The sequence below is a fragment of the Ostrea edulis genome, chromosome 1, assembly GCF_947568905.1.
Source record: "Ostrea edulis chromosome 1, xbOstEdul1.1, whole genome shotgun sequence".
NCBI lineage: Eukaryota > Metazoa > Mollusca > Bivalvia > Ostreida > Ostreidae > Ostrea > Ostrea edulis.
The window spans coordinates 89,583,623-89,601,477 of record NC_079164.1 but is presented as its reverse complement, the minus strand read 5'-3'; the positions used below and the strand labels follow the sequence as shown (position 1 = coordinate 89,601,477).

At 34.3% G+C, this 17,855-nt stretch overlaps 2 protein-coding genes across 17 annotated transcripts in view; both read right to left on the bottom strand.

Annotated features, from left to right (window-relative positions):
- The window catches only part of LOC125675218 (trichohyalin-like), an 86,660-nt gene that overhangs the window by 37,869 nt on the left and 30,936 nt on the right, over positions 1–17,855 (bottom strand). The gene's annotated exons all lie outside the window — the stretch shown is intronic.
- LOC130054706 (uncharacterized) lies at positions 1,352–17,849 on the bottom strand. The gene is made up of 2 exons (XM_056165237.1): positions 17,241–17,849; positions 1,352–5,944 (listed from the first exon to the last, which is right to left on the bottom strand). The coding sequence occupies exon 2, from the start codon at positions 5,776–5,778 to the stop codon at positions 3,076–3,078; it is 2,703 nt and encodes a 900-aa protein (XP_056021212.1). The 5' UTR covers positions 5,779–5,944; positions 17,241–17,849; the 3' UTR covers positions 1,352–3,075.

Genomic DNA, 17,855 nt, shown 5'->3' with positions numbered 1-17,855 from the left:
TCTATCTAACAGACCAATGTGTAAATTCCATGGATTCTGGGTCTCTAGAACAGGGTTTACAGGAGGAAGATTATAGACCTAGAGAGAGGTCTCAGGACTAAAGGTATATCTCCAAAAATGTCACTATTTTTTGCGATGCCATCTGTGACCATTTGTGGACAATTTTGGAGACCTTTTTTTTTTAAATTTAGTATCAGAATAATTATTTCCTACATCCCTTAATATGCACCCAGATCATGTAGAAATATCTTATGTACCCATTTTCTTTGTAACACAATCTTCAAATAATAACATATTGAAAATTCGCAATTCATTTAATACTGCTATTTAGTCATTCACCCCCATTAATTGTTGCTGACAGCTATACTTCTAAGAAAAAGCCACACACCTAGCAAAGTCATCCTTTTAATTAAATGTACATGTATATAGTACATACTATACGACTGTTACCATAAATCTGGTGGGGAACATGACTGACACCTGAAATAATCCTCTATAGCCTATTGTCTCTTCAAAAACTGCTACATTGAACTTATCATTGAAGCTGGGTAACAAATAAAATATCCCCGTGGGAAGAATCCTACCTCACTATTTGATGACACATGCCAATTAAGATCAGATTGAGATTTTTCACAGTTGTTTGTTGGGGTTAAAGTTGCCTTACCTGTTGATTTTTGTAAGGTCCGTCAATGAAGAACTACGAAATCTTAAGCTAATTGTATGTTCTGCTTGTCGAATGTTTTGCATCCGTTTTAGGGACTGTCTCAGAGTGGTCAGGAACTCATCAGCTGATTGATTTACATGAATTTCCATGATTGAAATTCCAGAATTCTTATACACAGAGGGATTTAGTAGAATTCACTTTTCATCACCCAAATTTTAGTGTAATCCAATAACTGTTTTGTACTTAAACAGTTAGCAAACCATAGATCAATGTTAAACAAAGTGCTCCAATAAACACTTCAAATGATCCTTCATAAGAACAACTTGAATGTTCCTGAAAAAATCCTTTTATCACAGAGTATACACAGAAGAATTCAATATATTCATCTTGATGTACAAACTGGTATATTTACGAGTAGATTAAGGTAAAGACAGGCATATCCATCTCTCTGTAGATAAGGTCCTTTGACAAGATGTCCTCCGCAAAGACTATAACTCCTCAGTCAACAGTCATGGCCACTATTGGAAACAGGTTTCACACAAGGTGCCCCTGTTTTGAGAAAGGTATCCAATATGCCACCAGGAGCCATCTAGACCCAACATGCTTTTAACATGTTTAACCTTCCAATTTTGATTTCACCCTAAAAACCTCATTTCAACGATTTACGAGTGTAGAACACTGGATCCTTTTTTCACCAAACACAGGTTTCCATTTATTTCTCATTAATAAGCAGGTACATTGTAACTTTAATGAACAATTAAAAAACCCGTATCTTGTAATCAACCGCTTATTGTTCGGTGAAGCAGGACAGAGTTAGGGTCTGTCAACAGGACACACAACACTTATGTTGCAGCTAGAGACATTCCTAACACCAATTTCTGTACGCTTTTGTTTTATCTTCAGCACCGTAATTGTTTAATGCTTAACTAAGTACTCAGCCATAAGAATAGATAGCACACTCAAAGAACCTTAGGATCTTCAATTCTTTGTTTCAAAGATTGAAATATAGTTACAAAATCTGTTTTGTTCCGTGTGTAATGGTAATTAAGTTTATAATCATTCATTACTTGGTCATTTATCATTATTAAACTTGTGCCATGTCATCAACAAGACATTTGATATCGCTACTGTAACACCAGCTATATCACAAATAAGGCTGAAAATAAACGTATTCTTGTGGTTGTCATCGCAAAGTTTTGAAAGAAATTAAAATAATTTAATAGCACTAAAAATTGGCATTTATTTTTCCAATCATTTAACATGTACATTACATAAAATCATCCTGCAAGAATTAAAATTTTATTTTCATATTTTGGTTGGTTTCCTTTTTGAGATGGAATTAATAGAATCCTTCATTAGTTGAAGTTTGGAATTGGAAAATTATTGATATTAAAGGTTTTGCCAATTTTTAACCAGTGAATCCGGATCTTTCCTCCACAGGAGTAATCAATGAGAAATTTGTTTCCTTGCATTTTTTCCCTACTGTTTTGTGGATTAATTCACAAACTCTTGAATATAGAATGAGCAAAAAGTCCTGAAAATGGAACTGACCTCATCAAAAGGCATTCTTTGTATAATCATGGAAAATAGGGAAATACAATACTTACATGTACATTATATACTTATAAAGACAGAAATACCAGATCTAACATCTCGTGTTGTGATATTGATGTTTCTTAAATCTGTATAGTTTGTTTAGTGCTACTGTAATATATAAGTAAATCAATATCATCCTTGTCTTTTGTATTCTGCCTATCCTCAACTTTTGTACCATTACTCCGACTTCTAGTATCGCTATATGAAAATTCTATTTTCATTAACCTGTATATGTGTAAACATAAAAGACTTTGACAGTGATTTAATTAGCACACCAGATATTTAATTTACAGAAATATAAACATCACAATGTAACATCAGAAATGTGACCAGCACATCCGATGACAACATTAACCATCTCTAATGAACTGACACTGGAAGTTGTGAATCCTTAATTTGTAACCCCTCAAGTCCATTGGTCGCCAGGTAGACAGTGAATTACATTTGGGTTGCCTGAGATTATTGAAATCAATATCATTCTCACCTAAAACATGACATGGTTAATCCAACAATTCTTCTATCAGTCTGTCCAAAGTTTATAAATTAATTACATGCACTCATAGCATAAAACAGCATAAAAAAAATCAAATACATGATGTAAACAAATTATAATTCTTGTCATCCTTTCATTAATAATTAAAGACCTAATCATATAGTAATTCATAATGCACCATAATCATACATTTGTCATCACGTTGTTCAACTTCGATGCTTCAAAATACATACAGTGACATTTGCTTAAGAATGCACATAATTTCAACATATTTAACAATAAAAAACACTTAATAAAAAATAGTTATTTACTGTACATGTCCCTAATAATCCCCATTCTTCGTAGATGTAACACTTTTTTTAGATATAACATTTCTCCAATGTTGGGCCTTGTTTTCCAATCTATCAAGTGTGATCTCCAATGGACTATACCCAGAACTTTCTGGAGACAGAAAATTATTATTTCCTCTCCCATGCATTTGTTCTTCTGAAATGCTATCACAAAAACTAGAAGAGAAAATTCTAGAGAAGTTTGCATCATTTTTAACATTGTAGGACCCCTCAGTGAGCCCCAGGAAGGACTTAGCACTGTTCTGTAACTCCCCAGGGTCCCTCTTCTTACAAATACAACTGTAGTCCTCATCTGTTTGTACTTCTGTGCTTACACAACTACTGCTGTCTTGACTACTACAACTGTTCGTCTTCTCCACGATGCTAGCGACCGGCGAAGCAAACGTGACTGAGGTCCTGCGACTCTGAAGAACAGACGTCTGCTCGGAATTGTCCCCAGAACTCTGTGTCATGAAGTTAATGCAGTGTCTTTCTCTGTTCAGATCACATTGAATTTCCTTGTCCTCTGCAATGTACAGATGATCATTTTCACCATTTAGAATTTTCTTCAAAAAGCCATCAAAGTCACCAAAACTTAGTAGAGGTGATAAGTTCAATTCCTCTGTCTGAACACATGCTTCACACGATGCTAAAGAATCTGATTGCATAGATGTTTTATGAGAAAATGATGCAGACGACAATACAGAATTCACTGAATTCAACTTACAGTCCACTGCATTTAAAGATTCTGAAGGATTTACCAATAAAGACGGTTTTAAAGGGAGGTCTTTTCCTTTCAGCTTTCTTCCACAAGAATGTGACACATTAATTTGGTTGTCCCCTAGATTACTATCTTTATCCATAGAGTTACTACCACTCTGATTTGAGTTTCCTCCTTCCTCAGTATCAATGCTGTCGTTCTGATTGTCCAGGTTTACCTCAATAACAGTCACAGGAGAAAAAGGGCAGGGCGAGACAGAAGAGGCAGATGATGGTGAGGCTGGGTGAAGCCTGTCTTCTGAATACTCCCCATTTCCACTGGATCTCATCACAGTCAACAGTTGGTTGGATGGAGTGTTGTCTGCATCCTGTAGCACCATAGAAAGCATAGCTGGTTCTAAATGAAGCTCAGTCTTATAATTGTTCTTTCTTCGTTCATCATCACTACTAGATGACAGAATATTAGCTACTTCCAAACTGTCTTTTGAATCTATATGATCTCTGACTGGACTCTGACAGATCATAATACTGGGGACCACGTGTTTCAATTGCATCTGACTCTGAATCTTGTTTTCTTGCAGTTCCTGGTTGCTGCTTCCAGAATCACTCGTGTCAGAATTCACATCTTGAGAATGGCTCCTAGACTTCTCGTCAGAAGAAATACTTTCTGAATGTGCCTCTAGTACTTTTTCCATCTTGCTTCTTTTTCCTTTACCAGATGTAGTACGACTTTCATCTTCTTCAGCCAAGGTTTCCAAGTAAGTTGGAAGAGACTTTTGGCGTTGACAGGCAAACTGTTTTCTTTTCATGTCTTTGGAAGTTGTTGAGTCATGATCTTGAAAGTGTTGATTTTCTTTTTTCAAAAGTTCATATAATTTGCTGATACTCAAGCGTCCATCAGAATTTCTTCTCTCCTGGATTTCTCTATCATCTGGAGAAAACTGTGACATATTAATGTATTGCCTTTGTGCTTGAGCACCAAGGTTATTCATGCTATAATTTTGCCACAGGTCAGCCTGACTTTTCCATTGCGGGGCTGTGTGTCCAAAAGATGGATTGTTTATGTTTTCCATGCCTGAAACATATGGATTATGAAATTCCATCTGTAGTCTTTCAAGTTGTTGCTTAACTTGGTTGATTTTTGACTGCTGGATTTTCCTGTGCCAATCTTGTGCAAACCTCTCTGGAAGAAAATTTTCTGATCCCTCCCCAAATCCAAGATTGCACAGAATTTCATCTGGTTCATTCAAAGCAGGCTGTTGAGACATTACACTGGAAGATGGTTTATTATAAGGTTGGAATGACTGTGGAAAGATTGGAGTGGAATAATATTGTTCAGGTGATGGAGGGTAAGTGCCTATGTTAGACTGTTTGGAAGAAATACTGGTACCAAATGAACCACTGCTTGTACCTGTCTCTGGACTAGAGAAATCTTCACTGATCAGTGAACTTGCTGATGATCCATGTCTAACATGGCGAATGTACTTTGCTGAAGTAGTAGAGTCCCAAGGACTTAAACTGGAGTCTCTGGATCCAATAGAGACTTCTGAGCTACTGCTGGTAATCTTCTCCGGCTTCTTATTAAAAGTATATTTTGCAAATGGATATTCTTCCTGCTCTTCCTCAGGCAACACCAAATCTCGAATCTTTGAAGACTTTGAAATGTTCAATTTTTTTTTCATTTCCAATTGCCTGTCCCAAGACTTTTTCTTCCAGGAACAATCTTGAACAGTGGTCATGAGATTCATGCTTTGCAAAGTTGCCGAATCCATCAGTATTTTTTCTAGCATTGGATTATGCAACCTAATTTGAGGAGAAGCCACTGGACTTGCAGTAAGTTCTGACAAGTCACTTCGAAGACTTGAAACAGAAGTTGTCCTAGACTCTGACAAGGGTCTGTCTGGGGTCTGCCTACCTGAATTGATGGTATATCCACTAGATGGAGACGATGAGCTAGTCCTTGCACTGCTTGACATACTTGATTCAAAGTCCTTTTGCCAGTTTAAACCTAGTTCATTTTCTTCACTGTAGTCCAATGAACACCCGAACAGTCTTTGTCTCGGTAAAACATCTCTGTTTTTCAGATCACTAGAGTCTTCATCTGTTAATCTTGACTTCAATCCATATATATGCCTCTGTCGTCTGAAACAAGAATACAATTTTAAACTGGGTTCTACAAAAACAAAAAAATTATTACTGGGAAATCATGAATCAGGTGCAATAAAATGCAAGAGCCCAAAGTAAAGAAAATGTTATCAATTAGGGCACAAAATTTGTATTAAACCATTCATATGCCAAAAACTTTTGAATTCATGGTTTTAAGCATAACTTCAAAAACACTGAAACTCACTGAGAAAGCATCCATAATTTTGCTTGATCTTGCATAAACATGGTATATTTAAATGTTATAGGAAACAATGACAGACACACAATAAGAATCCCTTAATGATGTTGTGTATATATATATACACCTGAAGCCAATTACTCAGGTTCTCAAACTCAACCTGTAGAAATCAATGACATATGAATGACGTATACAGTAACGTCCATAGAACTATGTTGTACGTCATAACTTTTACAAGAACCACTTACTCAAATGTTAACAATCAATAATACCTCCCACAAGCAAACTAACATTACATATATAGAAAAGGTTGTTTTGTTAAACATATCTCAAAGAATTAAAATGTAGTCTTTAAATTGATTCAAACACGTCATTTTCTGTAAATAATAACAATTTTATGCATTTATTTCCAAATTTTAAACAATTATAATCTTCAAATTACATTGATCCCTGAATTTTTGCTTTCAGGATAAAAATTCAACCTGCTAATATAAGTAGGCTCCAAGTGTACATTTTGAAGCATGTGCAATCATTTCAAAGTTGATAAATAACATAAATATCATTTACAGCTATTTATCTTCTTTATAATATTAAAAAGGAATGAAATGATTTGGGGTGAGAGAAACAATTTCAACAAATGAGCTTTTTTGAGAACTGCAGACCTTTGGTATCTAGTTTCATATTACAGTCTGCTTCAGTAGACATGGCTTTCTGGGAGAAGAAGTAAAATATCGTCCAGGTATACGGCCACAGGCAATTTTTCAAAAGAACAGTGTTTGTATCAAAATGATGAGACAGACACTGTGTGGTTAAATTAAGGAATCACTGTCTAGTCTGTGAGGGGATTATCAATTACAATAAAATACATGATATATGCATAACAGCTAAGCAAAGCTGTTATCAAATTATCCCGTTTTTTTCTTGTAGTTATAATCACTTCACATACCTAACAAACTAGACAGTGATTCCTAATACAGTCCACTCCACTTATATTGAAGTCGGTTATATTGAAATATCTGGGTTTTTTAAAGTTAAAATAAATCCCCCAGTAGCAATATTTGTTTAGTTCAGGATTGGTTATATTGAACTTTGGATATAATGAACAATTCAGGTCGGTCCCCTGAATTTCGTTATATCCGGAGTAGACTGTATATTCATAATTTGAAATAAAGTAAAAATCAATCTGACTAAAGTACAGACTTATATTATATATTACAATCTGACTAATGTATATAGACCTACATTATATATATATATATATATAATATAGGTCTGTAATTTAGTCAGATTGAGTAAAAATATAAAAAACCAACATAAAACAAGAGGCCCATGGGCCTTATCAGTCACCTTAGTACTAGTGAAAATTATCACTACTCCCACGGGCCTTATCAGTCACCTGAGTACTAGTGAAAATTATCACCACTCCCACGGGCCTTATCAGTCACCTGAGTACTAGTGAAAATTATTACTACTCCCAAGAGATATGAAATCTAGAAAAAAATTCCTGTTCTGAATTAAGCTAGATTTTAACATTCAGCAAAAGTATACAAGATGTGTTCTTACAACTCCAATGCCCTCATAAGTGCATACACTGATGAAAGGCTTCACATAATATAATAAGTGTATTAACATTAAAAAATTAAAGGATATGACTAATTTGGACCCATCCTAGAGTCAAAACCCTGGGTTGTGATATTCACCATTTTTTGTACATCTTTTTCTGCTATTCCTTAGTATGCATTTAGATTTTATACAGCATCAGCAAACTTACACATAAACACTATATACTAAGTTTGCATGGCCCCACCCTGTGGTCAGAACCCCTACCCCGGGGAGCATGAAATTTACAATTTTGGTAGAAACCTTCCTGCTTTATATCTCAATGCATTTAGTTTTTCTTAAACATGTGCGATTCTAGAGAAGATTTTTCAAAATTGGTCAATTTTGGGCAGTTTTTACCCTGCCAAAAAGGTCCATGGGGTGCAGGAATCCTGAAATTTATAATTCATGTCCCCCTTGTCCAAAAGATGCTCCATATCAAATTTGAAAAGAATTGGTATAGTAGATATCAAAAAGAAGATAAAAATGTCTATTGTTCAAAAATTTAATAACTGACTATTTTGGCCCCACCCTAATACCAAAACCCCTACCCCTGGGACCATCAAATTTACATTTTTGGTAAAGGACTACCTGCTCTTTCTAAATATCCATTCAGTTTTAATATAGTACATGTATCAATAGCACTAAAGATGATGTTATTTAAGTGTTTTACACATAAACACTATGTAGTAGTTTGATCCCACCCTGGGGTCAGAACCCCTACCCCAGGGATCATGAAATTTACAATTTTGGTAGAGGCCTTTCTGCTTTACATCACTAGTTTACGAATTTAGTTTTTCTTACACGAGTGTGGTTCTTGAAAAGATTTTTGAAAATTGGTCAATTTTGGGCAGTTTTTGCCCCACCCCTAAAGCCCATGGGGTGCAGAAATCCTGAAATTTACAATTCATGTCTCCCTTGTTCCAAAAGATGCTTCATACCAAATTTGAAAAGAATTGGAACAATAGTTATGAAGAAATTAAAAATTGTTCACACATTTAATAACTGACCATTTTGGCCCCACCCCGATACCAAAACCCCTACCCCTGGGATCATGAAATTTACAATTTTGGTAAAGGACTGCCTGTTCTTCCTAAATATCTATTTAGTTTCAATATAGTATCATTAATAGCACTAAAGAAGATGTTATTTAGGTGTTTTACACATAAACACTGTATAAAACAAGTTTGGCCCTGCCCTGGGGTCAGAACCCCTACCCCGGGGATCATGAAATTTACTTTATAAGAGCAAATGCAAGAAATGACAGCCATGAAAATATTATTTTTTTTTATCTAAATTGGTGTAATTACCTCCTTACAATAGTGCAAGTAGATATTGTAGATGACTCTGAATGTGAAGAGCATCATGAAACAGCATTCAACACTCTGATACTCATAGAACAGAAAGATTCATGAGTGAGAACATGTCACATAATTTTATTTATTTTCTCATTCCTGCTAAAACTGTAGAGAAATTGACTTACAGAATGTGCTGATACATCACATTCATGCTGAAAATATCACAGTCCTGCTATATTTGTAATTCAGCATCCACACACACCAAAACAAAAAAAGGAAGCAATTATATATACAGGTACAGTCTCAAATGAACCCTCTCATGACGCATCAAGAAAGTGACGTTCAAACCTAACCATTCATATCAAGCCTGCAGTGAGCTAATATAAGCCTCTAATCTGGCAGCTTGACTGACAAAAGAAACTACAAATGATCAAGTTATGCTAATAAATGGCAAAAACCTGAAATCAGAGACCAAAGCCCAGCCACAATGATCATCTGAGCCCAATGCTACTTTAAACCAACACCTATTCTTGGACAACTTAATAGAGTGCATTTTCGCAATATTTTCACATACTGCATACTATCATGAATTTGCTGCAACTGGAAAAATTTCATTCAACCTCTTCAACATCTATTTCATTCAAAGAAACTTCAATCTACATTGCATCTATTTATAGATTCTTGAATATTCATTTAGCAAAAGTGTTGATGTGAGGAAGGGAACCTTTTGTGTTTTGTGGTAAAAAAAAAAGTGTTTTGTGGCTTAAAAAAAACCCAAAAAACAAAAAATTCTGGCAATTTTTAAAAATAATTTTTGCACATTAAATAGTGAAAACTTTCAAGCTTTCATATATAGAGAGGGTGAACTCCTTGTGCCGTTATGGCTTTACCAACTAAACTATATGTTTGATGACCCTGTGACTTTGGCATGGACCTTTACTGACTAAAAATCTCAACACTGCTTTTACCATTTGAACTGAAAGAGAAAATACTAGGATATCTAGTAGGATTGATGATTGTGATGAAGTTTTACGAGAGAGAGAGAGAGAGAGAGAGAGAGAGAGAGAGAGAGAGAGAGGGGGGGGGAGGGAGTCAGTCAGTTGACTAATGGCCATTGGGGACCATTTTATCTAGTCCGTTTTAAATTTATCTAAGTCATTTCTTTCTTTATAATTATACTTGATGATTTAAATGATACCATTGTTTCCAATCATTTATTAGGGCTTTAACTGCTAGCTGATTTCTTTGCATCTATTCCTATAGAGATATTTTAATTAATATAATGACATGAAATGTCTTCGTTTTGTTTCACCAAATATAAAAGTTCTATCATTAAATTCTAATTCTATCTTGTTTAAATTGCAATATCTGATAAATTCTGATAATAATCATGCTTTTGCACAGTCCAAAGTAAATAGTCAAATTGTTTCCTCTTCCCATTCACAAAAGATGCATAGTTTAGAATTTACTCTAGACTACCTAATTTGTATATATGTAGCTGTTAGTAATTAAAAATGTGGTGTTTAAGTTTCTATTGAAACCATAGTAATTTGGAATCCAATGTAGTCAAGAATGACAGGTAAAAGATAATGCCTTCCATTTTCTATCAGAGGTTTATTTTCTCCTGTGGATGTGCATATCTGATTTATTAAGAGTACACGTACATAGCTTTTAAACCTTTCTTTGTTAAAATAAATAGTTTGATTCATAATGTGTAAAGTTATACTTTCTCATATGATATCTGCAGCTTACAACTTGTATTATACCAATATATGTTAAAAAATTTATTTGTAGGCTAAATCTCCTTTAATATATATCTTAAAATTTTAATATTTCTCCTTTTTCGTCAGGTAGATCATATACATTTTTTATTCCTTTATCATACCATGTTTTATGAAACATAGACTGATTTTCTATCTTGAACTTATAATTACTCCATAAAGGTTAATTGGTTCATTATACTCCTGCCAATATCTCAATTTTTTCTTGAATTTCCTTAAAAGTTGCCATGACATCCCTCCAAAAATCATTCTTTACATTTTTAACTACCTGTAAGATATAAAGTCAGAACCTGTTATCATTAATTTTGCACAGTTTACATTATTTTCTAGAAGACTAAATTTTCCATTTTGAATTGTCCTCCATAACCAATACCCTTATCCATGTAGACTTTAGTCCTTTGGTATATACATCAACAATCTATATCAACCATTTTTAAATTTAGTCCAGGTGCATACTTTTGTGTGACAACTTTTAATTTCATCAGATTTTGAATTTCAGACCAATTCAAATAAAATTTATCAAGCTCTTTTACAAAAACACTATTTGGGTTTGGTAAAGCAATAAGTAAGTGATTTAGGTGCGAGATTATAGAGTGATTTCACAAGAGTTATTTTCCCAAGTGGATCGAGTCAACTTTCGTTTACTCCACTCAGGTCAATAATCAACTTAATCTTCACAAGTTTTTTTGGTCATAGTTCAATTTCAAATTAAAAAAAAAATTTAAATTCACATCATAATATATTCCCAATAGTTTATATCGAGTTGTCCATTTGAAATTCATATTAGAACATAATCTGTTGTCTGAAATTTTTTTTTACTTCCTATCCATACAATCTGAGTTTTTTCTCTGTTTATCTTTAGACCAGATAAACATATAAAATTCATCAATTTCTTTCATAGTTTCTCTTAATGATTCCTCAGATCCATCAAGGACCTGGGTACTGTGACATTATAGATTCTGTGTGATATTAATTAGAATTTCCTTTAAACTTTGGTTATTTCTAATTTTTACAGCCTAAACTTTGGAGTGTATAATAAGAATATGTAAGGTGATAGCAGATCCCCTTGCTAGAGCCACATCCTAATTTAAAGAAATTAGATAAAAAGCCTGCTTGCGACACACATGAAATTGTATTATAGTGGATATAATTGTACTATGTGCAAATGTTATACAGTTGTTTAGTCTTTTTTTATATACATGTACATGTAAACCCAAAATTAATTGCAAATTTTATACAATTTTGTACATGTACATATCCTGACCTGTCATGGTCTTTAGGGAGATGGCTCATACAGGCTAAGCCTACTGCCTAATCTCACCGATTTATTTGAATAAATATTGTTTAAATAAAAAATTATAGTGGAATGTTGTAATACAACTACAAAAAGGTCCAAAATTGAAGTATTGTAAATATATTTCCAAGAAACAGAGTCAAAGGCTTTTTCAAAATCTATCCATAACTTACACTAAGCTCTCCAGAAATAAGATTAGTTTCTGTATAATTCATTAGATCATGTAAGCCTAATGTTTCTACTATGTACCTTCTAGGTATGAAACCTGTTTGGTCCTTACTAATAATTTTACTAAGTACAGTTTTTATTCTTCTTCCTATACAAACTGAGCCAAGTTAATATCTGTAACATTGAGTAAAGAAATTGGGTCTCCAGTTGTTTGCAGAGAATTTTGATTTTCCCTCTTTGGGTATGCAAGTTATAATTCCTTGTTTTTGTGTTGATGATAATTTCCCTTGGTCAAATCCATAATTTAGTGATCACACAACAAAACAAGATGCCCATGGGCCACATCACTCACCGGGGTCACCTTGGCCCATATCTGAAGACTTTCCATATATATTTGCATGTAAAACCTTAGTCCCTATTATGGCCCCAACCTACCCCTGGAGGCCATGATTTTTGCAAACTTGAATCTGCACTATGTCAGAAAGCTTTCATGTAAATGTCAACTTCTTTGGCCCAATGGTTCTTGAGAAGAAGATTTTTAAAGATTTTCCCTATATTTGTATGTAAAACTTTGATCCCCCTTTCTGGCCCCATCCTACCCCCGGGGGGCATGATTTGAACAAACATGAATCAATCTGCATTATGTCAGAAAGCTTTCATGTAAAAATCAGCTTTTCTGGCTTAGTGGTTCTTGAGAAGAAGATTTTTAAAGATTTTCCCTATATATTTGTATGTAAATTGTGGTCCCATCCTACCCCCGGGGACCATGATTTGAACAAACTTGAATCTGCACTATGTCAGAAAGCATTCACGTAAATATTACGTTTTCTGGCTCAGTGGTATTTGAGAAGAAGATTTTCCCTAAATATTTGTATGTAAAACTTTGATTCCCTATTGTGGCCCCATCCTACCCCCGGGGGCCATGATTTGATAAACTTAAATCTGCACTATGTTAGGAAGCTTTCATGTAATTTCAGCTTTTCTGGCTCAGCGGTTCTTGAGAAGAAGATTTTTAAATGACCCCACCCTATTTTTGCATTTTTGTAATTATCTCCCCTTTGAAATGGACATGACCCTTCATTTCAACAAACTTGAAAGCCCTTCACCCAAGAATGCTTTTGACCAAGTTTGGTTGACATTGGCCCGGTGGTTCTGGAGAAGAAGTCGAAAATGTAAAAAGTTTACAGACAGACCGACAGACAACAGACTATCAGAATAGCTCACGTGAGCTTTCAGCTCAGGTGAGCTAAAAACCCAATTTTCTCCCTGAACATTTTACAGAATTCAGCCATCACTACCAGTTAATCCTTCTGTTGATTTTTTTTTTACCATCTACTTTTTTATCTATAATATATTATAATCCTATTACTCGAGTATAAGTTTCTATAAAAATTGTTCATCTCCATCAGAATGTCTTCTTGTTTGATTATTTGTCTTTGTACATCATTTTCTGCAATCATTTTAATTTGGAATTATTTTATTTGTAAAATGGTGATTCCCTACGTTAAGAAAATACCATATAACTATTTTTTTATGTGGGGTGCTATTTTTTTGCAAAATTCTGCTGTGAAGTCTCTAAAGCAAAAAATACCTTAAATATTGCACTTAAAATTTCCCCATTCGAGGCCCAATTTTAACACTTCATTGCGTAATACAGGTACCTTGTCAGCTGTTATCATGTAGTAACCAGTGCTTGTAAATCATAGCATTCACAACTTGTGCCTGCAAACTTGGCCCTTTTGAAATATTTGAAACCTCTCGGTAAGCTTCCTGACCCTACCGGACTATTAAGTGAATTAATGTCGCCTAGAAAAATTACCGAGTGTAACGAAAAAGTGGCTGATGTTTTTGAAAAACCCAGGACTCCGAGGGGAAAGTACATGACTTTTTTTCGACGGGAGAAAGAGCCAAGATAGGCCAATTTACAAGGAACTTCATCCATTCTTAAATGATTTCAGTCGGAGTTTCCAGGACTACGTGAAAGTACTGTAAGAAATTTGCGTGATAAGTACAATGTGGAGCTAAAATTTAGGAAAAGGAAACTTGATTTTTCAGACACTGAGAATTGTGATATGGACGAATTAATCCCTCGCTAACGTGGAAAAAAATGCTACTCGGAAATGAATTAGACTCAGATGTGGAAATGTACATTCGCACTTTAAGGAAATCAGGAGCAGTGATCAACATTTACAATTTGTCATTGTGAAATTGTAAAAATTAAAATTGCAAAAATTACATGTACATATTTTGGAGACAAATCGCAAAAATTTGCACCAGCAGAAAAAACCAGTTACATGGTATAATTAGATGGGTTTTCTCCTTCATTTATTCACTTAGTCCGGGAATGTACCATACAACCATTGGCCTTATGATTTCATATATTTTCAAGATCGTTTTTCTTTTCATTTATAGTTTCAATATTTAATTATCAGTATGAGAAAAATTGAATTCCATGATTTACAATTGACAAGATAATCTAAGGGCTAGGTCCAGATGTGCCGAGATGCATAAATTGTGCTGTGCCATTATATAAAAGTTCTTTTCTTGCAAATCAAACATGAATAAGATTGACAAAAAAATGTTTGATTGGGAAAATCTCTCCAATTTGGACACTGGCATAACATACTAGTAATTCTTATCCTATCTAGTATATCACATTCAGAACTTCATGAAAAGCTAGACTATATATTGCTCAAAATTGTGAAATGCTGTTTTGATTGCAATTTGTCCCGATCTTGAGTCACCTAACATGACCTAAATGGTGGTTCCATTTTTTTATTTAGATTTTGAAAGAAAAGATGGGAAGGTTAATGGATCTAGTCAAGTTGCAACTGAAAACTGGAAAGAGGCAATGCTACTACTATTTTCCCCTAATTTTGAAGCAGTGACCTTGACCTTGGATGTATTAATCCCCAGTTCTCAAGCTATATGTAGCCATATGTAATATATTCAATGTTGATTATCATACAAAAATAAAATTTCTGTTTCATACTGGAATAAAAGATTAAATTTTTATTAAGTGTTCAGAATACTTGAAAATGTCAGCCTCTACTATTGAGGACAAGCAGATATAAATATCAACAGAAATTGGATAATCAATTTGGATGAATATTCATCAAATTTATAGTTTGAATGGGGGTGGGGGTGGGAGGTGGGGGGTTGTCAATGAACAAAATGTGAATTTAGTTTTTTGTCAGACATTGAACTTTTGATTTTGCCTCTTAGGTAACGCTGTAACTACTTGGAAAATGTGCCCCGAAACGGGGACCCCCTGTTTGTTTACAAATTTTTGTTTCATACCTTGTGTATTTTATCATACTGGTAGAGGGCCAATCTCTAAAGCTTACAAAAAGCGTGAAACGATTACATGAATCGAAAGAGGATGAGATAGACCGGGAATTCACACATTTCAGGGAAATTATTGCCACCAAAAAAAATTATCAAAAAGGGGGGGGGGGGGGTAGTAATATCCATACCTCAGGTGCCTGTGGGGAGAAATACATGTAACACACTCTAAAAATTGACATGAACATGAATTAAAGCTATTAAATCATGCAAATTTCTGTCTCATGTAGCAACATGCCTTACTGGTCACCAATATAAGTATAGCCCCAAGGGCTATGAAATCTATATTAATAATTTTCTGTGCTGCTTATTTAACTTAAATTCTGATATTCAGCAACACTATGCAACAAGATGCATTCGTTAAAAAACACAAATTCCCTTGAAAGTGCCAATACTAATGATATATTTTACATATTAATATGTTATATTAATTAACACTATAAAACAAGTTTGAACCTGCCCTAGAGTCTAGAACCCTGGGGTTGCAAAATGCACAATTTTGGTACAGTATATAAGTCCTTTCTATTTTTCCTATATATGCATTTAGTTTGTTGTGCAGTTTCAGCAAAATTAAAGAAGTCTTTCAATTAAGTGATAAAGACAATATTTGGTCCCACCCTGGAACCCAAACTCCTACCAATGGGATCATGAAATTTACAGTTTTGGTAAAGGGCACCTGCTCCTTCCAAATATCCATTTACTTTCAAGTTAGTATCAATAGCATTAAAGAAAAAGTTATTCAAAGGTTTACACATACACACTACATTATACATGTAGTACATGTACATGTATTACCAATTTTTGTCCCACCCTCATGGAGTCGGAACCTTTCTACCCTAGGGATCATAGAATTTACAAGCTTGGTATAGAGGCCTTCCTGCTCTGCATGACTACTCATCTCGGTTTTCCTCATGATATATGTGCAGTTGTAAAGAAGATTTTTGAAAATTGTTCACAGTTTTTATTTAGACCCTATAGCCCTGGGGATGCAGAAATCCTGAAATTACAATTTATGTCCCCCTTGTCCCAAAGATGTTTCATACCAAATATGCAAAGATTCGGAATAGTACATCTGTATAGTTATCAAAAAGTTAAAACTATATTGTTAATGTACGACTGACAACAATGGATGACAACAAATGCAGACCAATAGCAATTAAAAAATGCAATTCTACTGTAAAATCATCATGGAGAAACCCAAATCTCTACAGATTGCCAGGATTATAATCTGTTTATTCCTATAATGATTCTATACAAGAATGAAGAAGTTTGGAACAGTAATAAGTGGAATCGCAAGGGATTTATTGAGCCTTTAATCCCTTATTGATTATTATATTACTATAAAGAAAATTCAAACCATTTATCAAAAAATACACACACAAAAAACAACACCTTCTAACTTTACATAGAATGATAAAACATGCTATCTTGAATTCAGGAAACTCAGTTTACTGACAGCACATAATTATTGGAGCAGATACTGCATTTATCCATATGGTAAAAGACATCATTAATTTCTTGGCTGCATGATGATCTCAATGTATGTGAGATACTACAGGTAAAATGATATACCCAGGAAATACACACATTTAACCCTCCAATAACTTACCATTAATTAGCAGCAGCATGCCATGCCCTCCACATTTCAGCATCATCTTCCACATTCCTATAGTCCACCAATACACGGTATCTCGGTTCTCTTCACGATAAGTTAGTGTCCATGGCTTGATTATCAAACCAATTTTTTTCTTCAAAACATGGAATAGTTCTCCACAGATCTGAGAGACACCACCCAGTAGACTAGCACAGTCAGCAAGTTGAAATGACACCAAATTGAAATGATTTTTTTCTCATGCTTTCCCCACCTTTATTTCTGTTCCAATATTCCGATACATATGGTGTCAATGATGTGTTCTAGTAAAATCAACGCTTCACCCCTTTTCCTGCTAGGTGTTGAAGTCTTAAATTTCATTAACACAATCATTATGCCAGGATCGTGAAATAAATCTACCCTTCTTTGGTAATCATGCTAACTTCGATATGTCATATAAGTAAATAGGTCAAAATACTTCTTTTTGTTTTGCTTTTTGAGGTGGGGCTGTGGGTAATTTTATAAGACACAATAGGAACATCTCTCATCAGGAACAAATCTATAAAATAATATGTTAACAAGACTAATACTGGTACACTACACAGTCTGACATCTCTGATTTATCAATAATTT